The sequence below is a fragment of the Oryza brachyantha genome, chromosome 4 (assembly GCF_000231095.2).
Source record: "Oryza brachyantha chromosome 4, ObraRS2, whole genome shotgun sequence".
Classification (NCBI taxonomy): Eukaryota; Viridiplantae; Streptophyta; class Magnoliopsida; order Poales; family Poaceae; genus Oryza; species Oryza brachyantha.
This window is the reverse complement of record NC_023166.2, coordinates 11,470,461-11,496,032: the sequence shown is the minus strand read 5'-3', so window position 1 is coordinate 11,496,032 and position 25,572 is coordinate 11,470,461. Positions and strand designations below refer to the sequence as shown.

Genomic DNA, 25,572 nt, shown 5'->3' with positions numbered 1-25,572 from the left:
CGCAGCTATTACACTCAAGTTTTGCCCAAATTTGACAGGTGCGCAGTTCTACGTGTCGCGCGCTTGCAGTACGCATTAACGTTAAGCATGCTTAGAGTATTTAAGAACGGCGCAAACCACAGCACATGCAAAAGATCTTAAGACCATATAATCAGAGTGCTATTAGGGGGCATTGACATGCTGCAATATAATCAGAATGGTAACAAAGCATCAAATTAGAAACATCCTTGGTGTGGTATTAGAATAAATGAAAGAAACGAGACCAGACGGATCACCAAAGTAACACACGCTCGCATGCGAGTAGGGCAAATACGGTGCCCCCAAAATTAGCCCACATCCTGTTCAAAAAAAAAGCCCACATGGCTACAGTACACGTATCGAGGTAATGACAAAAACAAAGGCATATGATCCATGTCTTGATAGAGCTATCTATAGCTTTGCTTAAGGGGAATGCTGTCCTAACAAAATTTGAGAAACCTCTTCAGTTTCAGCATCCTGAAGCATTATCTCTGGTTCTTGTCTCATTTTACGTTCACGAGCTCCACATCAAACACGAGAGTTGAGTTCGGTGGTATTGTCCCCGCTCTTTGGTTTCCATACCTACAAAGGAAGGGTGGCATACAAATCATAACAGAAAAAAAGGAAAATTCCTATGCAAATGCAATGTGATGGTAGGAGTATATCTTACCCCATTGAGGGTGGGATCGTGATTCTTCTTTTGTCCCCAACACGCATACCTACAGAACACACAAGATCACTCCAATGAGAATCAACCATCAGACTCAAGTGCAGAGTATGCACTACTCAACACTTGTATTGGATTACAAGACGTAAAAGGCCACATACCGTTGATGCCGACATCCCAGCCTTTAATGACCTCCCCAATGCCTGCCACCAAAGTGACATTTACAATCAGCTTGACAAACTGTGAGGACAATGGTAAAACATCTGCGAGAGGGTAAGGAAGTTACCCAGTCTAAAATCAAACGGTCTTCTACCAACAGTAGAGTCGAAAATCTTGCCATTCTTTAGCTTGCCTATGTATTTAACAGAAACCTAGAGAACACAGTGACCAGTAAGAGTATGTAAAATCCCTATAATCAGAGAAAAAATAACTAAAATGCGGTCAAATAGATTATAACATGAAACTCATGGAGATAACAGTCCAGTCGCATTAGGCAATTGAAAGTTGAGCATGTCAAGGTTGGCATTACTTGAAGCAAAATTGATAGGATACATTAATAAATAATGGCTTAAGGGGAATCTTGCATTTGTACTCTGTTGGAGATGTTTACCTTTTTCCCAGGGGCAGCTTTTTTACCATCTGGTTTGCCTATTTCTATCTCCTGAACTATCATGCCATTGCCAAAAGTCCGTGTTTGGAGCGGCTGCTTCTTGCTCTCTGACTCTGTAAGATCTGTCGGGGTCTGCTTTCCACTTGCATTCTTCTCCTGTGTCTTCGGTGTCTGGTTTTCACTTGCATTCTTTTCCTGGGTCTTTTTTTTCTTGTTCTTTTTCTTTTTGCTAGCCTCCTGTGCAGTGACTTCCTCAGCATCATTGTGGCTGGGAAAATTCATACGAGTTTGTCAAAATAATGAGACTTGCAGCCAATACATAGATAGCAAAATAAACATTTGGCCCTTAAAGGTACTTACACGTGGTTTGTCTTATCAGCATTCTGATGAGTGCCAGCTTCTGAAGTATTCTTCTTGTTTTTCTTTTGTTTTGCATCAACAAGATCAGCCGGAGAATCTTCTTGTTTGCTCTCCTTTCCGACACTATCCACAGAAGTCTTTTTGGCCTTGGCCTTTTTAGTTTTCTTTGACACCCCATCATTTTCATCCTTTACCTCCCTAGAAAAATAATTACAAAACATTAAAAAAAATGATACTATGCCCTAGCTAGACAAATTAGATGGGGGTAAGAGAGGAGCTAACATGTACCCTGAAGAATCATGGTCATTAACAGCACCATTTTTCCTTTTCCTATCTTCAGCGGTAATCTTCTTGTTTAGATTGCTTGTTTTCTTAGAATTGCCCTTGGTACCTTTCTTAGATTCCGAGAATGATACAGGAAAGCCATCTTCATCTTCACTTTCCAAGGACTCAGCAGGTGGAGTCCTGACAACAAGCTGCAGTTTAGAATCATCACCATTTTCACTTATTTGCTTCTTGTCTGATCCCTTTTGCCCTCCACCACCAGCAGGCTTATCATCCTCTTGAATCTCCTCAATAACAACTGCAAAACATAATCAGAGGTCAGGGCTCATAAATTTGTGTCAGCAGAAACCGGTCAGTACTTCCCTATCATGTAATCTTAATGCAAACAAAGTAATTACTTCACAAATCTAAGAAAAAATAACAAGTACAAAGAAAATAAATTTTATTTCATGGTGGTGGGAAATAAGATCATAGCATTCACTTTGGCGCATTAAAATGCTAAGCCTGCATGAGCATGACACTACTTCAGTGTGATGTCCCTTGACACATATAAAGCATCACCGCCCACAAAGGTGGAAATTAATAATCCTAGGAATCATAAATTATCAATGAATGTTCTTTTTGGTTGATTAAGCATTTTTTTCTGGTTGTGAATAAGCAACAGATGAAACCAATGCCTATTCAACTGTTACAGCATGCAAATAGGCACATGTCTCACTGTGGGAATATGATGGATCAAAATACGAAAACTAGTCTTGTAGACCGCTCCACTTTGGGTATGTTTGGTTGGTGGGATATGCCTGGATGGGAGATGGCCATCCAAGTTTTTGATGCATTTGGTTCATGGGTGAAACTGGATATGGTGCTCATCCCCCTCACTAACTGTGATCATTAGTGATTGATTAGTGATAATTAGCTTATTTTGTCATTAATTAGCAACTGCCAAGTTTAAATTAGTGTTAATTAATGATGATAGATATATTTTATTGATAATTTATATTAATTGCAATAAGATCTATGATGATTAATTTATATTATTATTTATTAGTAATTCAATATGTCCATCCCATCTATCCTCATCCATCCAACCAAACAAAAAATTGGATCATTCCATCCATATAACCAAACATAAAACTGGATCACCATATCCCTAAAAATATGGATCACCATATCCCATCCCACCTTGACCACCAACCAAACGCACTCTTTGTCAACAGACACAAGCTGAACACAATTCCACAGCTACATGTTTATTGTTATTCTAGAACCATATGGTATACCTTGTGTAGGATGCACCAACTGAATAATTCATGATAAAAGCATGGATTTCACATATATGAACAACAATGCAAACCTTAAAAGTTCAAAACAATTTAAACCATCACCTGTACTTTTGCCTCTTGGCTGATTGTATATCATCTCTGAGTCATCATCCTCTGAGTCATACTCTGAGTCATCATCTTCACCATCTGAATATTCCATGTCCTCAGTGTCAGTAACACCTCAGCAGCGTATCTAAATGTCTCACAAAAGGGAATAAAATGTAAAAGCATAACCTGAGCTTCCACGGGATAATGGGATGAGAAGAGTGTCATCATCATCACCGCCACTGTCATCATCATCAGTGTCCAGAAAAGCATCATCATCCGAGCCTTGCAGAGAGTCACTACCTGTATCGCCGTCATCTATCTCCTCCCCATACACATCACTGACAAATACTTAAGGCTAAAAAAAAAAGCCAAATGCAGCACCACAATTCCTAACACAGCCCAGAGCACCCTGCGGTGATCAACTAGAATCAAATAAAAAGTGCAGGAAAAAGGATACCCAATGTAGTATCCAGCGAGGTGGATGCTCCTCGGCCCGAGCACTGAGAACGTGACATGCTTCTCCTCGAACTCAAGCTCCAGGTGGCAAGTCTCCGACTGCCCCGGCACTAGGGCGCACAAGAACACGGGATCCTTGTTCTTAACGGTGCACTGCAACTGCACCACGTTGTTCTTCCCACCGCCGCCCTTCACCACCTTGCCAGGCTCGCCTCCAAGCGTCGCCTGCGTTCACCATCCAACACCACCCCCCACAGAGTCAAACAACAGTCGTCTCCAAATAATGCAAGTATGCAACGCCACTCTAACACGGGGCGCGCGCACGGGAGAGAAAAGCGCGAGGAATCGGACATGGCGAACCTGGGTGAGGCGCAGGCGGCCGAGGCGCGGCCTGTGGGTGTGGGTGTAAGGATTCCCGGGCTTCACCTCCGCGCCTGCGAGGGGAGGAGGGGGGGACGAAGCATGCGATTAGACTGTGAACCAGAAACGAACAGAGAAAGCGCGGCGGAAACAACGGCGGCGGCCATGGCGATCAAGCAGGTTACCCCAAAACGACGACATGATTTGCTGCTCGGCGGATGCGTGCGCCCCGGCGCGTGGCTCGGCTGGGGGAGGCGGCGCGGAGAGGGTTGATAAGGATTTGGGAGAGCGGGAGGGGGCTCTGGAAGCTTCGGGAGGGCGGTGGAAGAGGAGGCGGGGGAAGAACGAGGAGGAGGAGGAGGAGGAGGAGGAGAGGGAGAAGTCGCGCCACCTCGCCGGAGTGAAACCCTAAAAATGGGGGGTTTAGCATTTCGGCCGAGCGAGCGAGTGAGCAAGCGCCAAGCAGGCCTGAGGCTTCCCCTCGTTTCTGGGCCTTTGGCTATTGGGCCTGGAAGAAACAAAGTAACAAACTGCTCCCTGTCTTAGGGTGAGTTCAATCCAGCAAAATGGCAACTTCCTAAACAGAGGCAAATCATTGGCGCATAATTAAATAAGAATTGATAATTTTAAATCTAAAAATGTTTTTACGTGGTATTATAAAGCAGACTTTCTATATAAAATTTCCGTAAAAATTATATGGTTTAGTGGTTCAAGAAATATGCTACCGAACGACAAGAAAGTCGCTAGATCAAATGCACCCTTATACAAAAATATAGCAACTTTAGTCAAAATTTGTTCTAAATTATAACAGTTACATCTTGTCGATCAATCACAAACTTACGCCTTCCAATTTATCCACGTTTTTCTTATCTTAATCAATAACAACATTTATTTGTTTAAGTCCATCAACTTTCTTGAGATTTATGTCCAACTTTGGGACTGAGGGGTATTCTTACCAAAGCTTTGCACCCACTAGATATCCGTAGCCACCATTTACGGATATCTATATTTACGCTTACGCTTACATGGAGGAGAGATGAAAAGAGTGAATAAAAACGAGCTACAAATTTATCGTCATCTACAATATAACTATAGCGTACGAGAGATGGACCATATATATTATGATATAGTATATTTTTATGTGGTAATATTTTATAAATTAACATTATGTTAACTCTTAATGTCATGGAAATATTTTGAAACTAGTAGTTAACTCTTCTATTGACCTTGCTCTTGGCATTCTTTGCATTGGGAGCAGTGTGCAACTCAGATGTAAATTAGACGCCAGTGTTTTTCTCTTACTTGTATAGACATTAATTTGATGAAAAATTTGATTTGTATTTGTTGTACATGCTCTAACACATTGGGCCTTATCTTTTATCTTATGTTTATACATATAAGTCATAATTTAATTTTTGAACTTTAAATCTATAGTTAAGTTTAGGAATTTCTTCATCATAGTTCTTTTTTCAAACATTTACTTTTAGATTAGTAAGAAAAGATTATTCATAACTTATCTTTTAGTTACAAATATGTTTCCGTGAAATAGCCAAACGATAACCAACGTCAAATCAATAACCCTAACTGTAACCAATATCAAAGCGCTTGAAGTCAAGAAAACTAAAAGTTTGGCCATCAACCGAAAACATCCATCTATGTCTCGCTGGTGTATGCCTGATCTCATGGTGATTTTACGCCGCAACACCATCTTCCATCCATATCCGTCCGACCTCCAACAGCTAGATTAATCTAAATTTTTATGCTACCTTAACATATTTTTTTTAAGTATACCGTTTAGCAAATAGCACGAGCGTCGCACGGAGAAAACACTGTCTACACATCTCAACGGCTCGAGGACACGCCAGCGGTGTCCCGTAACCCTGTCGCATCCCGCGTACGCCTTCTCCACCGAACTCCATTTCCACCCAAAAAAAAAAGGAAAGGGAAAAAGGTGCGAAAAAAAGGCAAGGAAGCGAGGAACACAACCACGCGTCCAGCCTTTCAGTAGTCTCCTCGCCTCGCTCGCACCAGCTCACCTCAATCAAGCTCACCCCAGCTTCGCTATCGCCTTCGCCCTCCTCCGCCTCCTCCGCTTCCGCCTCCATTTCCACCACCCAGCGGCCAGCGCCCAGCCAATCCGTCCCACTCCCACCAGATTTGCCCCCCCCCCCCCTCCCGCCCGCCTCGCGCCGCCCACACCTTTATGCCGCCTCCCCTCCCATGGCGCCAACCGCTCGCCCACCCACGCGACGGCGTGCCGCGAACTTGACGACCCTCCTCCCGCTGTCGCTGCTGCTGCTGATGCTGCTTTCCTCCCCGCCTTTCTGCTCCCCCGCTGCGGCCGACCAATCGCCGCCTCCCCCACCGCCACCGCCGCCGCCGCCACCGCCTCCCTCGCCACCTCCACCATCGCCCCTGCTGCTGCCGCCGCCGCCCCCTCCTCCTCCGCCGCCGCCACCGCCGTCTCCACCGGCATTCCGCACACCGCCGCAGGGGCGCGCCGCGACGTACCCCGCTGCCCCGCCTTCCCGCCCGCACCACCGCCGCCACTGGCCCCCGCCGCCCTCGCCCCGCCCGCGGCGGCTCAACTTCGGGGAGAAGCTCGGGATCGCCTTCGCCGGCGTGGCCGTGGCGGCGCAGGTGGTCCTCGGCACCTTCCTGGCGCTCCGCGCGTGGCAGGTCCGGCGGCTGGACAGGGCCGAGGTGTCCTCCTCCACGCCCCTCACTTGACCGGGAGGCGCCCGGCCTTTTCTCGCCGCGCCGCGTTCGTCCTCGTCAGGTCCGTGGTTTTTTTTTAACTACTCGCGATCTGATGATGCCAATTGCTGTAAACTGTAAAGCAAGCGCGGGGATGCGGTAGCTCCACTGCATCTTCCCGATTACCACATTGTAGAATCCATTCTTTCGTTTCACAGTAACAGATCGACCACACAAGCGTGTCATATCACTGCACCGTGTACAATCTGCTTCTTTCTGCATTGTTCATGCTCTGAAATAGTGAGGGAGGCAATGAAATCTGCAGAGAGATGTAGTGTTTTCTTTGTTACTGCCATTACGTGGTCCATATTTTTCGAGTCGGCTGTGTTGATTCGTGTGAGATTAATTGCAATTTCTTACGGGAGTACCGAAGATTATGTTTCGTTAAATGGATCTCATGAATGTACAAACAAAGGGATATAATCAATTATTGTTGTAGCGATGTGATCTGGGCTATTTAAAATTTTCACCTGTGGTACCACTTGCTACCATCAATATCGGTCCATGTGGAATGATTGACCCAACCATGGTCCCCTGTTATTCTAAGGCTCCTGCTTGGGTTTCTTGGTTACCATCAAGCTGATTGTACTTTCTGTTTTGTGTTTATTTGGGATTTGCAATGTCCTCTCCAGGCCAATGCACAGATTTCCCCTGTCATGATAAATTGTTGTAAGAGCCTAAGAGGTAGCATCAACTACCTGGTGAACATAGATAGCACTGTAGGCATGTAGCAAGCCTCTGGTGTCATGAATGATGCTGTTGATTCCGTTAATGCATCTTCAACGAGAAATTACCGAAAGAAGAAGGAAAAACTACATTTTTCAACAAGTTGCAAACACCTGGTGAGTGGTGGCATTGGCATCATCCAAGTTAACTGAGCATCTTGACTATCTATCATTAAATAATCTTTTAGGGTTTGTATGATGGGCTGATTCTTACAAAGGTAAAGGCCGCAAATTTGTAACAGGTTTGCAGTGGATGTACTTGTTTATTTCATATTAAGACCTATATATGTCCTTTATGTCTGTCTTTGCTCTGTTTGGTAGTGTGTTAAATCCATCTTTCCTTTTGATGCTGTTTCCATGACTCACCCGATGTTCATGACATCTTAAAACGTATCTTGCTTTATCCGTTACCTTTTGCCAAATGCCAAGCATTGTGTATCAATAAAAAAAATAACTGCAAGAAAGTTTTTTTTTCATACACTAGGGAGCTAAGGTTTTGATATTTGACTATACATATCTTTTTTCATACACTAGGGAGCTAAGGTTTTGATATTTGACTATACATACTCTAAAGCATTATCTATTTGAGATTTGAGGAAGTATTATGATGCATAGAAGGTCAACAGTCCAATGTGCGCGTCGACAGATAAGCAAAACATCTCTTGCTTTGTCGATCACAGATAGGAAGATTAGATGGTTTTTGAATATGTACAGGAATCATTGAGCTTGCATGTGAGAGCCAGATAGTCAGTAATAGTATATGCTTTGGATTGCATCTTGGACAACTTGATAAATCTGGTGGTACTATACTACTCAGATCCCTAAACTCAGATTCAGTTGACAATAAAAACATATACCGACCTTGATGTATCTTTCATAGGTGTGAGTGTATGACTTTAATGCCTTGAGTTTGTTGAATACAGTAAAGATCTGTGTTACATTATCTGATTAATTAACCTTATAGCCTGTACATTCCACTGAGCCTATTATGTACTAGCTACTGTGACTTTGATATCACAGATGATGGTTGGCTTAATCTATTGTCTGAATCAACATGGACTGACAATTCCATTAGACATGCATATTAGCTTCATCTTCGCCGTAAATCAGAATAATTACGGCCTAAACTAAGCTGGCCATTTTGCTACAAATCTTTAAGCGCTGCTTAGATTGAATCCCGGGCCCATCCACATGTGTTGGGAGTTGGGACTTTGAACATGTCGATGAGTCATGGGCTGTGATCGAGACCCATAGTTTAGAGTTGGGAGGTAAAATCGCCTTTTTAGAGGAAAAAAAACGATACATCTTCCTTCACAAGGTTGATTTTTACTTCACGTGGGTTGATTTTTCGAAGGAAAAAAATCAATTTTATTTAACCCGCTAAACTATTTTTTAATATCATTTTACCCTCCCAACTATTGAAAAATGGTCCACTAACATTTATGTTTTTCTCTCTTCATGTAAGCTACATTATAGGCTATAATTTTTTAGAACCACAATTGTCATTTTCCAGAAACAATAATATTACAATGAAATATGTAAAAATATTGTTCGGATGAAGAAAATTGTAGAGATAGTAGCCCGTCGTTCTATCTATAAATGATTGCCCATCCATCGAAGAATGAGAGGACGACATACCTCCTGGCATGAAAATTAATTTTGTTATCAAAGTTTGATTTTTTTTAATTTTTTCATGACTGATTGCTTAAACTATAAATTCTTGATGTTTAATTCAGTCTTAGCTGCTTCTTAAAATCCTAAAATATTGATTTTAAAATATTGAGACGTAAGTTGTTATACATGTATTATCATCCTATCAAATTTGAGTGCAAAATGCGACTTCTATTGAAAAAAAAAGAGAGAAATATCATACCGGAATATAGTGAATTATTTTCGATAATTTACGAATATAAAATGAACAATAGCAAAGCACTTTGAGTGAGTAGAATGTATTGTTTTCAATTTTCTAATATTAACAGATATCCTAATTGTGTACTTTCTCTGAATTTTAATGTTTGTCACAATTGATTTTGGTGTATATTTAACCATTTTCTTATTAAAAAATATAATTATCAATTTATTTGTTGCAGTTTGTTTTATTATATAACATGTGGGCCATGGACCCACGTGTTATAAATACAAAGAGCGGCAAATCCTTAAATATGCTAATGTAGCAAGGAACAATAATTAAATGCCATGCTTTAGTTGCTTGTAAACATAGCTGTTTTTATTGTTTTTTGTGGGTAGCTTTTTTAAAATTTTACATAGTGTGTTAGTCCATTTTGTTGCTTCCTATTTTCAGTCTTACTTATTTTACCAATATTTTGTTAAGAGCCTTAGATGTATGAACATGCTTTTAATAGAAATGATTTATGTTCAAGAGGAATAAAAATGTAATCTTAAATTTATTTTCTATTGCTTTAGTGGGGAAATTTTATTATTTTAAAACCTAACCATCCTAGATATTTAGATTTGAAATAAGTTTTGATAGTGCTTAGCTTTAAAAAAAATAAAATCATCTGTCGAGTGTTGAGTTACAGGTCATGCTAACTCATTTCATCATCTGTCCCAAAATAAATTTATTTTTTATCATCACACACACAACAATATAAAAGTTAAACGACTAGAATAATCTCTACTTTATCAAATCCCAATATAATCATTCCCTGTTTTATATTTTCAGCATTTTTATTTCTTACCTTCACCAACTCTGATATATATAATTATTATTTAAAAATAAATTTAAATTATAACATAATCGTATTTTGTCACATGGGTGTAATAAAAAAATTTTAGAACTTTTTTCTTTTGAGAACCGACGTTGGTTCCAGAGCTGACATGCCAAGTCCAGTGACGCGTTCCCTCTCTCCGATTGGTCCGGCCCCAATCCACGTGGCGATCCAGGTTCACCCACCTACCAAGACCGGAAGAATTCCCTGCCACGACACTGACGAGCGGGCCCAGATCACGGAGGGCCCCATCCGTCATTGGCTCGTGCGCATATACTCGCGACCCAGGCCAGAGGCACCTGCCCCGCTGCCCGCATCGCGCACCCCCGCGCGTCGTCGTCTACCACACCGTGCATCACTCACCTCCACGAGGAGCTCCGAGCGGCGGCGATGGCGAGCGACGGCGCGGCGGCCACGCCGGCGAAGGCGAGCCCGAAGAAGGCCAACCTCCTCGACCCCCACTCCATCAAGCACCTCCTCGACGAGACCATCTCCGACGTACTTGCAATACTCATACTCGCTAAAACCCTAGCCTCCCCACCCCACCCCATCCCGTCCACTCATCCCCCTCCCACCCTCTCGATCTCCGCTCCTCCATTTCGTTTCGATAGATTTGTACGCTGATGAGGTGGTTCCCTTGCGCGATCAGGTCGTGAAGAGCAAGGGCTACGCGGAGGACACGCGGCTGGGCAACTGGAAGCTGGCGATTGGGGCGGCCGTGATCGCCATCGCTCTCCTCGCGCAGTTCTACCCGAAGAAGTTCCCTCAGAACCGCGAGTTCCTCCTCGGCTGCATAGCATTATATCCTTCTGTGACCTCTCTGTTCGGATGAATTGGATTCAGATCTGATTTTGGCCACCAGTTAGCTGGAACTTGGTTTTTTAGTTATGAATTATATATTTATATGCAATTTGGTGCTTGTTTATGGTGATCCTTGACTTGATTGGTGGATACATATGTAGTGTTGAATGTGGTACTGCTGATCCTTAGCTACACCAAGGAAAAGGATGCCATTATGTTCACGCACCCTCCTGCGGTGAGTACCCATCTGGATTTGCTGCTATTTTATTTCGAAGTGCATATCCACTATAATGTTTGGGCATAATTAGCCCGTTACGAAGTAGTTTTCACACTGTCATGTATGGAAAATTGAGCAGTATAAGATGAGTTTTACTCCCATCTTTCTTTTTGTACCTCGAGGTACCGGTACCTCGAGGTATCAAATCGTTTCTCATCATTGGATCTAGCTAAGTAGGACGTGCACTATTGGATCCAACGATCAGAAACAATTTGGTACCGTAAGGTACCGGTACCTCGAGGTACAAAAGTAAGGATGAGAGTAAAACTCGTATAAAATACCTATCAAATTCTTGAGTTTCTAATTGAAGAGTTTGATGAGTCACATCATATTTTTTTATCTTGTCATGTTCCACCACACTGACTAAAAACTAATACGGGACAGCCTGGTAACTATCAAGTTCTGGTTTGTAAGTTTGTTTCATATTCTTGTGATATGACTTATGAGCGTCTCGTTGCAAGTTAGATGCTATGCTAGAATGCTACTTAGTGCATTTTTGTTCTATCCATTACTTTTCCTCTCATTTAGCTAGATATGCATCTTATATTGCATCTCGTACGATCAGTTACTACTTACCAGCAAGCAGGTATTCCAGGTAGATGAGATGACTATTTTTCTTTGAAACCATGACCATAGAGAACATGTGTGCCTGGCTATTCAGTTACTTTTAGCAATAGTGACTTGTTTAGACATTAACTTCATCTTGTCTTGCAGTATGCAAAATATGATTAGGAAATGTTCTTTCTTTATGATTCTTGTTCTTGTTAGGTACATGTTTTGCCATTATATTTACAGCATTATTTGACCTATAGTTTTCTTCGTTCCAGGGTTCTTTCAGTAGCACTGGACTTGTTATCTCTTCAAAGTTACCAAGGTTCTCAGACATGTACACTCTCACAATAGCCAGTGCAGATCCGCAGTCTATCTCTGCCAACAAGCCAGTCCATTTCACTAAGAGTGTTACAAAATGGTATGTATTTGTTAGGACTCCTCATTCAATGAGCTTTTTCCTTGTGGGGTTCCCAATTCAGTGAGGTAAATGAAGCCACCAGCAAGCATACTTGTCAAATCATAGTAAAGGTATACTTGTTTAGTTGGCTAGCTAGACATTAGCCATGATTATAATAAAAAAAACTACTCCCTCTGTTCCAAAGTATAAGCATTTCTAGGTTATTTAGCAAATACTAAGGTTAGATCAAAAGATACCTTTCCAGTCATTCCGGTGGTCAACTTTCGAATCTCAAATTGCTCAGATTACATTTCCAAGCACCTCATTGGTTTTGCAGTCATTGAAATGATTGGAATGACAGGAATTAGCCCAAGAATGCTTATACTACGATACAAAATTTGATTCCTAGATATGTTTGTATTTTGGAATGGAGGTAGTAGTAGTACAAGACTACTATTCCAATGCAATAAGTCATATTGAATTTTAATGCTACTATCTTGTTATGTCTTGGATATTATGTAGAAACCATGTCTTAAGTTGTGGTTTCCTTCTCATTTTTTATTTACTCACTTGTCACATCATAGTTTATTGTATCTAATAACTCATTTAATTCTATAAACACTACCCTAGTCATTGCATTGTATGCCCTTGTATGGTTTAAATTTATTAAATACGACTGCAATGCTTGTCATCCAATCATGTTTTCTAAGAGCATCCCCTAGGCACAAGGTAGACATCCTGCCTGGTTCACCTTGTGTAGGCTCACCTTATCAGTGATTAGGTGCTAGTAACTAGTTTGCTGCCCAACTAGCGTGTAGCCCCTTGGTGAACACTATCTTCCGGCATGCATTCAATTTATGCTTAGGCTCTTTTTGTTGCCACTTAGGATTATTGTAATCTAGATTATTAAAAATAATCTGAAACAAACAAATAGATTATTGTTACAGCTTATTATAATCTAGAACCCAAACACTATAATCTGATAAACTCCTTCAAGGGTGTTTTTTTAGATTATTGGGTGGCTAAAGACCCACTACCTGTGGGTACTTCAAAATAGTTACCTACCCTGCCATCCATTATACACCTAGTAGTTAAGGGCATTCTATACTTTAGCCTTACAAACCCGTAATTCAGGTCTCCAATAATCCAGAGAAACAAACAACTTACATATTATTATACTTCTTAAAATAATCTAACTTATAATAATTTGGCTCGATAATTTAAATTACAATAATTCTAAGTGGAGACAAACAGTGCCTTAACCATTTTGCTGTTAGGATTATGCCAATGCTTAACTGCTCCAAACATGCTTCCTGTATCTAAAACCAATATCTTGTTCTATATCACCTACTAGTGTACTGTTATGAGCCCCAGCATATGATCGGATGGGATAGCGATGGGTAATCGGCGGCCTTGGCTTCGGCGGCCTGGCAGCCCGCCGTTCCGTGGCTGACAACAAGAACAATCAGAAGGAGATGAGAGAATAGAGTAATTGGAGATGAGATTGGTAGATTAATTCTGCTTGATTCAATTATGATCTACGGTTGCCCTTAAATAGGCTTACACACGGGAACTAGAGATAATTAAACTAACAATCCTAACAAACCTAATCTAACTAATTTGATTACTAATCTACTTGTGTCCAACTGGGACTGCCCCAGCCGATCCGGACCCTGCAGCCGAGCCCTGACTCCTTGCGTCGGTTATACAAAATGCCAACCATGACAGTACAGATACTCGATGCACATTCTAAATCATTAATGTTGACATTCTAGGCATTATTTAATGGCGTGAAGAGAATCATCCAAGCTTGACTGAGCATGAGCATGCTCTAGCTTCTCTGCACAAAGTTCTAATAACCCGGAATGCAGTTTGACTTTGCACAAGTGCATACCTGTAGATTCCTAGTGTTTCCATTGTTTCTCCTTACTCTTGATTTGCACTCGAACTAACAACACTATCCTGGTCAGGTTTACCAAGGAAGGAGTTCTTGTGGAAGGCCTGTTCTGGAAGGATATTGAGAGGCTGATTGATGACTACAACAGTGAGCGCAAGAGCAAATGAATGGGTAGTCCATGTGACCATGAGATGTTAATTGTCTAGAAAAGAAAACCCTCTTGTGGTATTCCGTTCTTGGAAGAAATCTTAGCTTAATCGAAATAGACAAATAGACATTTTTGTCTCATACATTACCGTTTCACTGGTGAATGAAATCTTATCGAAAACATGGCATCTACAATCGTCCCCCCCCCCCCCCCCCCCCCCTTCTGAGCGTACACAAGTCAAACTGCTTGTTTCATAATCATATTATATACCAGCAATGTTGTCTGTACGTCCTGCTTATTTCAACCGGAACGAAATCGCCTGAAGAATACAGAAATGCTCTCTCAAATGTCTGTACATCCTGCTTATCTAGTCTAATGCCGTGAAAGAATACGTATAAGCATTCTATTTGTCCTTCCAGTGTAAGTGGCGGATCAAACTTTATCCTATATTACAAAACCGATACAAAACAGCCAAACAGGTTGTCCGTTCATGTGAAGTCACATGAAGTTAGCATGAAACGTATGCTAATATGAGTTTGACAAATTGAGAGAGCATGGGCCAAACACAATTATCAGGAACACCATTCATCATGTTTCCCAGAACGAGAGGAGCCGTGTAAGGTTCCTTTGGAGAAACCGAGAAACTAAAAAACATGCCACTCTGTTCCTAAAATAAACTTCGCTAATTACTGTACATTGGAGACAGCCTCAAAATCACATCCAAATACACAAGTGAGCCATGGGATTCGGGAGAGAGAACTCCATTGCTTTGGGATGTATCAACTTCACCATCCTAGTATATACATCCATCACAAGGGATCAGTACCGATCTGACTGTGTTACAATAGCCTCAACTCGATCTATCGATGCTTGCAACCGCCCATAGTTCATACTGAAGGCAGGCTCTCCTGTTCCAACAGCCCTGCACGGAGAAAAGATCGGTTTCCATAAGGATTCTGCTAAAAGATGCCAACCCACAAGCATTTTAAGTAGGGCCGGGTGCTGATTACTTACCCATGAATCTCAGGAAGTACATAGTCAGCTCTCCAGCCAATCCTCAAATCAAACCCTGGGAACATGCTGAGTGTTGATTTGTTCCTTATCTGAGAGACACCATCTCCACCCAAGCACGTAGAAAGCTTCCACTTCCACCCAGTGGCGTTCAGATGGAAATTGTGACCAATGCCAACCTGTATTACCATTGTTTTTAGAAATTTCATGTACTAGCAGTGTAACAAAATGAACTTATTGAACAAATGAAGTTTCAAGATATGCACTTTATTTTTACTCACTACTGGCTCCTGCGTTTCACCATGTTGACGATGTGTGCTATGTCCAACCAATCTAACCTTTCTGTTCTAACTTTGCATGTTTGTTAGATGTGCATTATAATTTCTGGCTAGGAGAGAGAAATTGTCTACACTCTGTTCCTGGTATATATGTGAAGTGAAGAAAGCAACAAAAATCACTTCTTAACTGTTTTGAAGGACCAATCAGCTGCTGAGACTGAAAACTGAAGAAAACAGTATTGCCATAAAGGCATATTGGTATGCCCCCATAAACTGTCATTTTAGCCACCCAGAATTTGATGTGTAACATCAGCAAAACGTCAATGAATCACAAATAATTACTATTCATTATGTTGTGTTCTCAACTACTACCTTTCTTCATCTAGTTTCTAAAAAAACACCGATGCATGCCCAAGTCATTTTCTGAAGAATATTGTGACTAAGTAGGAACATATAAATGAGGCAGTTTATAAAATAGATGTGTTTAATTGAAGCCAAGATATTGTCTTCAACATTCCACTGCATGTGGAAAATGCATATGCTTTTAGCACTCCAAACCTGAGGTCTGACCTACATAAACTTTAAGTTGCAATCTCCTTGTTTACAAATTGATTTCACAATGATTCCATAAACTAAGTGCAAAAACTTCAAGCATAAAAATAATCTCAACCATAGAAAATTAGAAATGCATAGCTTGTAGGTGCAAAGACCGACTCAAACAGCACACGGAAGACATCAATGATCAGTAAAAACACTAAAACTATATATCGATTGTTTCAAGACAGAACCATGAAAATATGAAACCTAATTACTGACTTGGTGTTATCAATCTACCACAAAAGTGATGCACAAATAACATGTTTCAATGACAGGACTTTCAATGAGAGAACCTGTAGATTGAGAAACTTTGTCACTGGTATCTTCTTGGAAAGAAGCTGTATGTCACCGCTGATGGGCTTATAGTGGAACTTCCACTTCCGTTCATAGTCCAGGGGCTTCAGAACTACCTTTGCCTCAAAATCATTCACCTCAAGATTATAGAACTGAAAAAATATCATCGCATTAGACATTTCAATGGAATATAAATTGGATATTTTTTAAAAAAACACATTAAATGCGTGGCATATGATCAATGATGTGATAATATTCTCCCAATGCACACAAGGGAAAGAAACTTCAGGAAGAGCAAAACATTTCCAATATAATAATACAAGTGCATGAACAAGATATAGCATTCCAGATCCAAAGATTCCAAAAAAAAACACACACACACACACGGGATAATTGCAGCTAAATGACTGGGGAACGAACAACGAAATCTAAAGCACCCGTGAGGTTTAGGGTTTATTCACGAGGTTTGCGGTTCAACGAGAGGGGGAAAACATGGGACCTCGAAGTTGAGGCCGACGCGGAGGCCCTGGAGCTCCTTGCGGAACTTGAAGTGCAGCTCGGCCGGCACCACGTTGATCTGGTACAGCTCGTCGAGCGTCGTCGGCCCATCCCCGACGCCCCCATCGACCCCGCTGCCACCACCGCCGGCGGCGCGCGAGCTCGAGGCCATGGGTGGCGGGAGGGAGGAAAGGAAAGAGGGTTCCTTTCTCTTGCGTTTGGATCGATTTGGGCGGCGGGGCGACGACGGCAGCGAGGAGGCCAAGAGCGACCGGCCCGCGCCACCCGGCCGTAATCTAGAAAGGAGTGGCGATTTTACAGATCGCTCCCTCACTTTTTCAGCTACTGCATATAATTAACCCAAATACTCCCTCCGTCCCAAAATAAACCAATTTTTCATTTTTTATCTACAATTTTGACTCTTCGTCTTATTAAAAAAATTTTGTGATTGGTATTTTTGTTTATATTAGATGATAAATCTTAAATAGTACTTTACGTGTGACTAATTTTTTTCTAATTTTCTCAGAATTTTTCAAATAAGACGGATGGTCAAACGTTGGACACGGAAACCGGAGAATCGGTTTTTTTACAGAGGGAGTACACCTGTGTAAGCAGTGGAATTTTTTTTATTAAATAAACATTTTATTATTAATTTTAAAAATAAACCCTTCTGGCCAAAATCAACACCATCTTGCCACACCAGAATTATTAGCGGGGCACATCAGCGTAGTCTTGCTATACCGGTGGCACTACCGTGGCAAGAGTTTTTAGAAACTGGCATGGTAAAAAAGTATAGACCGCGACATAAAAGTATTATATTACCACCGTCATGTGAGATGGAACGAGAAAATAGTGAAGATTTTAAAAATAGGTTTTAAAACTATATGTTTATCAAAAATATATAAAAGATGCATTTAATTAAAACTCATTAGTTGATGGATGAAATACTTTTTTAGGGGAGAGGGCATTGGGATACACAATCATGTTAAAATAGTATTATTATATGTATGTATCAATTTACATAGTATAATATCGGGCATGATATAGGACATCGGCCGGTTGGTGTCACCTATTAAATTCACACATCATAAATCATGTCACATTGTCCCATATGATAAGAAAACCAAGCACAACACAAGAACCATTGATGGGATTAGAAACTTATAAATGTAGAAGAGAGACATATTCATTGGTGTTACGTGATGCTCGACACCGATCATCTCTAAGGTGCAAGCAATGGTAGCAGGAAACCGAGCGCCATTGTCTATAGGCTATGGTGATATTTCAGGTGAAGAAATGGTCGAATAAGAGAAGCTCGGGGAAGCAATGATGGAGTTACTCACTAGGCTTAGGATGTTGGTATACGGAAGTCCTAGTTAGAACTCGTGAGCTTAGGGTTTAACTCGTGCTAGCAATGGTTGTGGAGTCATGCCCATGATTGAAATGATGGGACATGATGGTACGGTGATCTAGTTTGAATATAGGCACTGCGGAGTAGGCATAACGAGAAAAAAAAAAGAGATCAATAGAAACCAAGGAGGAGCTTGATACTACTTTCCAATGGGATGGGATCCCTTGCGGTATCTTCTCTTAAATTTTTAATTTAAAACTATGACATATGATTGTTTATCATGACTTCAACTAGATTACGTTGTTTTAAAGTTTTATATTTTATCTTAAACATGGATAAAATTGTTGTCTAAGGTCTTGTTCGACATACGTTTAAATCCTGAATTTAAAGTGTGCTAAATTATCATGGTTTATGTGTTTATATTTTAGCTAAAATAGTAAGAAAATGGCTCATCCAAACATTGGATCTGGATTCATAAATACCTAACACTAAAAGAATCTTGGATCCAAAGCCACGCCAAATATAGTCTAAATATTATTAATATAGTCCTCTATGTAAATCTATTAGAACTTGAAATACACGACAATAGATCCACGTTCAATCCGTATTAATTTTACCAACAATTATAAGATATATCGACTTAAGTATCTGAACATGATCGTATGATAGATCGAATGCACATATTTACAACAAATAGTCTTTTTACTTAGTAGATGTTTTTGCTTATGCTGTGTCATTATATATTTTATAATCCAACAACCTGCTTAAGTATATAAGTTCACTGCGTTCAATCTTTGAACCAAAACGCTCCCTCAGATAAGAAAAAGAAAGAAGAAACGAGAGGAAAATACCTGAAGGACCAAAACGGCAAAACCCTTTGCGCCCTTGCACAGTCCATGGCCTCCGCTCTCCGTCCCATCGCGGTGCGTTCATGACAGCCTCCGCCGCCGCCGCCGCCTCCTCCTCCAAACCCTCCACCGCCGTCGCCTTCTCTGATGCCTCCCCGCCTCCCCGCCCTCCTCTGCCTCTACCTGCCCCATCCCCGCCCCCACGTCCGCCTCGTCCACCACTCCGGCTCCGGCCCCGGCCCCAGCACCAGTACCAGCGCCGTCGGCCCGCCGCCGCAGCTCCCGCCCTCGCCGCACGCGTCGGCCGAGCTCTGGATCGCCAAGGCGCTCGCTTCCGCGGCACTACTCCGCCCGCAGCACCTCCCGGCGTTCCGCCGCCTCGCTCCCTCCCCTCTCGCCGCCGCCGCGGCGCTCCGTTTCGCGCCGTGCTCCTCGTCGGCTCTCGGTATCTTCACCGCGCTGCGTTGCCCCCCGCTCTCCATCACGCCGTCCGCGCACTCCTTCCAGAAAATCGTCGTGGTGCTGTGCAAGTCCGGACGCCAGGTTGACGCCCTCCAACTGTTCGACCAAATGACAACCCACCATGGTTACTTGCCCGACGACCGTTTTCTCTCCTTCCTGATCAGTTCCTGCACAAATGCCAATCTTCTCGATGCGTCCGCGACATTGCTGTCGAAGGCACCAGGGTTTGGTTGCCGGGTAGAAGCATATGCATATAACAAGCTCATGAGCTTGTTAATTGGTCATGGACGGGTTCATAATGCTGTGGCATTGTTTGAACGCTGGATTCAGGATAGAGTATATTCTCCAGATGTTTGGAGCTTTAATGTCATTATCAAGGGGGTTTGTCGGGTGGGGTACGTCCAAAAGGCACTTGAGTTGGTTGAAAGGATGAATGAGTTTGGATGTTCACCAGATACTGTCACACACAACATCCTTGTGGATGGTTTATGCAGGATTAATGAGGTGAGTCGAGGTCATGAGGTGTTGAAGAGGCTCCAGAGGGATGGTGTTTGCATGCCCAATGTTGTGACATTCACCTCAGTGATCTCAGGTTACTGTAAGGCTGGGAAGATGGAGGATGCAATGGCTGTATACGATGATATGGTTGTGTCTGGAACAATGCCCAATGCGGTTACATACAATGTGCTTATAAATGGATATGGCAAAGTTGGCGACATGGGTTCTGCAGTGCAAGTGTATCAGCAAATGATGCGACTTCGCTGCCCTCCTGATGTTGTGACATTTAGTTCTTTGATTGATGGTTATTGTCGGTGTGGGCAACTTGATGATGCATTGAAGATTTGGAGTGAGATGGCCCAGCATCACATTCAGCCCAATGTGTACACCTTTTCTATCATAATACACTCACTTTGTAAGCAGAACAGATCAGAGGAAGCGATTGGTCTGTTGAATGAATTAAACTTGAGACCTGACATTGCACCACAAGCGTTTATATATAACCCAGTGATAGATGTACTCTGCAAGTGCGGAAAGGTGGATGAAGCAAACTTGATTCGAAAGGGCATGGAAGAAAAAGGATGTCGTCCTGACAAGTATACATATACTATTCTAATAATTGGTTACTGCATGAAGAGCAGGATTTCAGAGGCTATCATGATTTTCCATCAAATGGTGGAGGCTGGTTGTTCCCCTGACAACATTACAGTTAATTGTTTTATTAGTTGCCTTTTGAAGGCCGGGATGCCAAATGAGGTGGATCATGTAATGCGTCTTGCATCAGGGGGTGTTTCATCTATTCAGGAAGTTCCTTCTCCTGTGAGGCAAAGACTAGATATTTCAGTAGCTTTGTAGTTGAATGTTGTAGGAGAGAATGGAAGAAAGAACACACTGACTGTTTCCGGTATGTATCGCGGAACACCTGGAACTTGCAAAGATTATAAGAGGTGGTAGTGACTGGTGAGTTCTGAATTAGAGCCCTCCTGCACATCTTTAAGAGATATATGTTTTATCCTGTCAAGGTTCGAACTATTTTCATTCCCATCCAAACTTGTAGTTTTCAAATTATCAATTTAGAATTAGAAAACATGTTTGGTCTAATAGCTTTAGTTCCCATCATAACACCCCCTTGCCATTTTAGTTCAGTACACAGTGGATCATCAAAGATAATAATTCAAGTCTGACAGACTGAACAAGATTTTCATTGCACTGTGCTAACCCCCTCCCCTCGAAATGGAGATTTAACTGGCAGGATTGTTAGTTTATTAGTATTTTGTCGTATTATAGACTCTACTTTAGTCTAGTTACATAGTTGAAATGTGGAAGGCCCTATACTGATTTTTTATTACTTATTTTGCAGGATATTCAGATAAGAGAATCTCAAATGTCAACATTAGATCTTAGTTGCCTCTAGACCAGATCTACTAAGAAACTAATCGAAAACGACTTCACACTGATCAAAGAAGTAAAAAGCAAGCCATTTGGTCTCCCAGTGTTTAGTGAAGCTGTCAGATATATGGCTGCCAGTTCTACAAATTTCATCGGGGTTGCTTCTGTGATAAATTACGCTCTATCGATTCTTGGGATGCCCCTAAACAACTCATGTATAACTGGTTGGCCTGATCGCTTTCCTGGATCTCCAGTCACTTTGGCCATGTGTCAGCAGCATGCTTTTTTGGACTTGTTAACTGAAATGAGGTTGAGTAGCAGTTGAAGACTAGATGCTTGAAGAATGGCGTGAAGTAATTTTCCCTCTAGCAGAGGTACTTCACTTGTTTCCAGTTTTTCTTGTGCATTATTCACTCTGGTATAGAAATTTTTTAGGAGATAGTTGATCATTTTGATCATCCATTCACATGGTTGTTCATATTTCCAATAATATACAACTCGGATCAAAGTTTGAGCACAGTTTTTGGTAGTGCAATTTTTAAGTTCCCCATTGGAATGATTATTGGGGTTCTTTTCCTAGGGAATCTTGTTCAGTATTTATTATTAACTTTATAGTTTTCCCAACATAGTCTATGTCTCTATGACCTATTGAGTGACTTAGCAACTTGTCATAGAATTTTCATCAACAGGGGTTATCAAAGAAGCTAAGGGAGGTCGTTTATTACTGGATGCATTGTATTTGCGATTGTTTATGCCAGAGAAGCCAAGGCTTAGTAATTAACACCTTTCGATATTTCAAGGACCAATTAAGCATTTCTTGCCCTTTTTTTGTTCAACCTTGCTAGGAGTTTTTATTCCTCCAGCATGAAGGGTAGGTCTAGAAATTGTTTTCCACTGTACAGATTACATATTGTAAGCTGGAACTACCTTGTTCATCAATTCAGAAAGGATTGCAGTTGAAGTTGTGCAAAGGAGTGCCGTCACGATATCAATAAATGCTGACTAAATCTGACATGATTTAGCTGATAATGAGATAGGGTCAGTGAACATGGAATGATATCTGCTTTAAGGCTAAAGCAGGTAGTTGGTTGACAAGATCAGTGATAATGAACATAAAACCACTGCTGTGTTCTGTGAACAAGAAAAGATCACTTGATACTATCAGCATCTGGTGGATTCTCCATGGATGTTGTCAAGAACTGCCATTACCGCAATGATGAAAGCCTTGTCACAGCCTGACTGCACTACCACATGGTAGAAGTCCTTGCATCCTATCTGCTCTTTCTTCCCCATCTACAGAATGAAATAGCATGCGTCGCATGTTAGATCTCTCTCACATGCACAAATATGTGTCTGCATGCTTACACCATGCATGCCAGCAAAATGTTCATTTGGCATAAACCCATTTGCGTTCACTTGTACATAGCAAGCAAAATCACTGGACGTAATTAAACACATCCCCCAGCCTTCATTGTATTATTCAAACTTCAGAGTATGCTTTAGTTTCCTGCTATTATGAATGATTCTTCTGAATCATAACATAAGGGATCTCTATCTCCACAGCTCACTTGTGTTAACTGTGTATGAGCCTATGAGGATTGAAGCAGAAGGATGTATGCATATTGATAACAAGTGATTTTTTATAAAAGAAATACAACCTGCTAATTCAGAGGTGCAATTATTTGCATGTAGGGGATTATAAGAAAGTATGGATGACATACCTGGGCTACTATTTTGCCAGAGCAATCAGTTATTGTACAGTCTCTATCTGCAAAAGATCCACTGATTTCGAAGTCCCAATTTTTGCAGTGCCTCTTGTGTTCAATGTGTATTCTAGTTGGAGCACCTTTTGTTATGCATAATTTTGGATCACTTAGGCTAAATACCAACTTTTTCTTTCCTTGGTAGTCCATTGAGTACCCATTCCATTTGTTCCATGTGCTTAGTGCCTGGATAATTCCTCCCTGCAATATGTAATTTTTACTAGACATTAACCATGCATAGTACTAGTAATAGAATTCAAAAAACAGACTGATTTAAATAAGCATAACTATATGAATTTAGTTTCCATTTGGACCCTTTTTATTTTCTTTACATCTTATTGTTAAAGAGTGATTGTGATATTGCTGACATCTAATTTCATGCTTTCAAAATTAAATCCCAAATTTAAGTTTTAGTCTAAATGTAAATTTGGATATTAAAACATCCGTTGTATTCCATCCTACATCATGTGCAACAAAAGAACTTTGCATTTAGTTACATGGCATGATTAAAATATTCATGCATGCATGGCGGTTTACACGGCATGTTTCAGACATGCATGCATGTAAGAGTCTGCTTTGCAAAAGGACCGCGTGCATGAATCCTATTAGTGTTATAGATGACTGTTTGAACTTTGAAGCCAAGTTCCATCCATTGTATAAGCAGCAACCTTTGATCCAAACCAGATGCACAATTTGGACAGTCAAGGCTGATTCTTTTTCTCCAATTAATGTGGGAATTTCTACTATTTTTTTATTTTTTTGATTAATGTGAAAATTGCCTAGCTTTCTCACCTGTAATTAAGGTGGGAGCTTCTTGGAGAGCATTCAATTAATATGAAAGATATGGTTATCTGAAACAAAAATATAGGATGTAACTGTAGAGCATATATCCATGTTATCATCATGTTTGTGACAATTATGTTTCTGTATTCTACCAAGATAAGTGCTTGAGGTTTTTTGAACCAGAACATAAAGAGTTCTAGCTTATTCAATATTTAAGGGTTGTCCAGTGTACAAAAATAATGGGATATATAGACAAGCTTTCTGTGGAATCACAAAGTTCATAGGAGTCAGAACACCTATAGAGCAACAAATAGTTCTAGACCTATTCAATAAATTCTCACTCAGGTGTAGCTCTCAAAACTCAAAGAATTATGAAATATGTAAGAAGATTATATCTGCAAGAGTTGCAATCTTTCAGCCATGAGTCCATGATCCATTACCTTTCTAGAAATAAACAGTATCTCTTCTCCATCCCCATCTTTCACCAGTAGTTCTCCCTTGGATCCAAGCATTCCACAGCCGTCCACAATGAAAACAACGTTATTACTGAGGTCAGTAACAACAAAGCCACCACCATTCACGACTATAGGCCTTCTCCTGATCATCAGTGTTGTCAAAGTACTTGAGCAAAAAATCTTGCTAATTACAGGCATGCTGTTGTCCATTGCGCTTGAAACTGCTCACAAAATAAAGAGCGATTGTATTCCTGTTTCAGTGTGTGTGTGTGTGTGTGTGTGTGTGTGTGTGTTGCCTCAAGCATGTTCAGTGTCCACCAGGCCGGTACTTATATTAGAGCTTGAGCCATAGAGGCAGTTACCCAAGGTAAGAAGCAAAGAGGAGCATTCATTAGGTGCTGTGATACAAGAATGGAGAGTTTCTTACATTCTTTACAATGGGAAGTCAGATTCACAGCAAGTTCTTTTGTCCTGCAAGTTGGATAAAATACCCACATAAAGCAATTCGTCAAAACCTACTCTGTTTGAATAGGCTTTGTCAAACGTTTGAACATCTTTGCAGTGATGTTTCCCAATAAGTTTGTTCTTGCCCATTATTTTAAAGCAATGTCCTTTCAATGTGTTTGCACATAAGTGATTTTTTGTACATTCGAATGCAAAAAATTTTTAGGACACATCCTTTTTTTTTGTTTCTTTTCAATTTTTCATCTCAAATTGCTCTATGTTTTCTGTCAGAAATTTGTAGTATGATATTTCCTGAAAGTGTAAATAGTGACTTCATGAGCGAGGAGCATGCAATGCAGCACATGGGCTAAATGATGATTTGACTGAACTTTTTTAGTTGTCACCGTTTTATTATCACACATATGCCTTTTGTCTTAAGAAAGTTAGCTTTGCTTTATCCTCTTGCATGGCCCATACATCTGTGTTCTCAGT

General features: G+C 41.1%; 6 protein-coding genes across 6 annotated transcripts; 3 read left to right on the top strand and 3 right to left on the bottom strand.

Annotated features, from left to right (window-relative positions):
- Positions 1-146: 146 nt before the first annotated feature.
- Positions 147-4,512, bottom strand: LOC102710119 (peptidyl-prolyl cis-trans isomerase FKBP53). Its single transcript, XM_015836502.2, has 12 exons — positions 4,312-4,512; positions 4,127-4,200; positions 3,768-3,991; positions 3,497-3,648; positions 3,326-3,409; positions 1,944-2,238; positions 1,656-1,853; positions 1,296-1,563; positions 972-1,056; positions 847-888; positions 689-737; positions 147-600 (listed from the first exon to the last, which is right to left on the bottom strand). The coding sequence occupies exons 1-12, from the start codon at positions 4,325-4,327 to the stop codon at positions 522-524; spliced, it is 1,566 nt and encodes a 521-aa protein (XP_015691988.1). The 5' UTR covers positions 4,328-4,512; the 3' UTR covers positions 147-521.
- A 1,799-nt stretch (positions 4,513-6,311) lies between these two features.
- Positions 6,312-7,869, top strand: LOC121054267 (leucine-rich repeat extensin-like protein 3). Its single transcript, XM_040523576.1, has one exon. It carries the CDS (start codon positions 6,347-6,349, stop codon positions 6,854-6,856), a length of 510 nt encoding a protein of 169 aa, XP_040379510.1. The 5' UTR covers positions 6,312-6,346; the 3' UTR covers positions 6,857-7,869.
- A 2,766-nt stretch (positions 7,870-10,635) lies between these two features.
- LOC102722849 (probable signal peptidase complex subunit 2) lies at positions 10,636-14,591 on the top strand. The gene is made up of 5 exons (XM_006652271.3): positions 10,636-10,835; positions 10,987-11,138; positions 11,292-11,373; positions 12,243-12,385; positions 14,335-14,591. The coding sequence occupies exons 1-5, from the start codon at positions 10,728-10,730 to the stop codon at positions 14,426-14,428; spliced, it is 579 nt and encodes a 192-aa protein (XP_006652334.2). The 5' UTR covers positions 10,636-10,727; the 3' UTR covers positions 14,429-14,591.
- Positions 14,592-14,678: 87 nt separating this feature from the next.
- On the bottom strand, positions 14,679-17,362 carry LOC102722570. Its single transcript, XM_006652270.3, has 4 exons — positions 17,089-17,362; positions 16,589-16,741; positions 15,424-15,599; positions 14,679-15,331 (listed from the first exon to the last, which is right to left on the bottom strand). The coding sequence occupies exons 1-4, from the start codon at positions 17,257-17,259 to the stop codon at positions 15,229-15,231; spliced, it is 603 nt and encodes a 200-aa protein (XP_006652333.1). The 5' UTR covers positions 17,260-17,362; the 3' UTR covers positions 14,679-15,228.
- A 1,153-nt stretch (positions 17,363-18,515) lies between these two features.
- On the top strand, positions 18,516-22,300 carry LOC102709839 (pentatricopeptide repeat-containing protein At2g06000-like). The gene is made up of 3 exons (XM_040523211.1): positions 18,516-18,551; positions 19,377-21,206; positions 21,607-22,300. The coding sequence occupies exons 1-2, from the start codon at positions 18,516-18,518 to the stop codon at positions 21,099-21,101; spliced, it is 1,761 nt and encodes a 586-aa protein (XP_040379145.1). The 3' UTR covers positions 21,102-21,206; positions 21,607-22,300.
- Positions 22,301-22,354: 54 nt separating this feature from the next.
- Positions 22,355-24,920, bottom strand: LOC102722291 (protein LURP-one-related 6). The gene is made up of 3 exons (XM_006652269.3): positions 24,622-24,920; positions 23,357-23,599; positions 22,355-22,928 (listed from the first exon to the last, which is right to left on the bottom strand). The coding sequence occupies exons 1-3, from the start codon at positions 24,844-24,846 to the stop codon at positions 22,797-22,799; spliced, it is 600 nt and encodes a 199-aa protein (XP_006652332.1). The 5' UTR covers positions 24,847-24,920; the 3' UTR covers positions 22,355-22,796.
- Between the last annotated feature and the right edge of the window lie 652 nt (positions 24,921-25,572).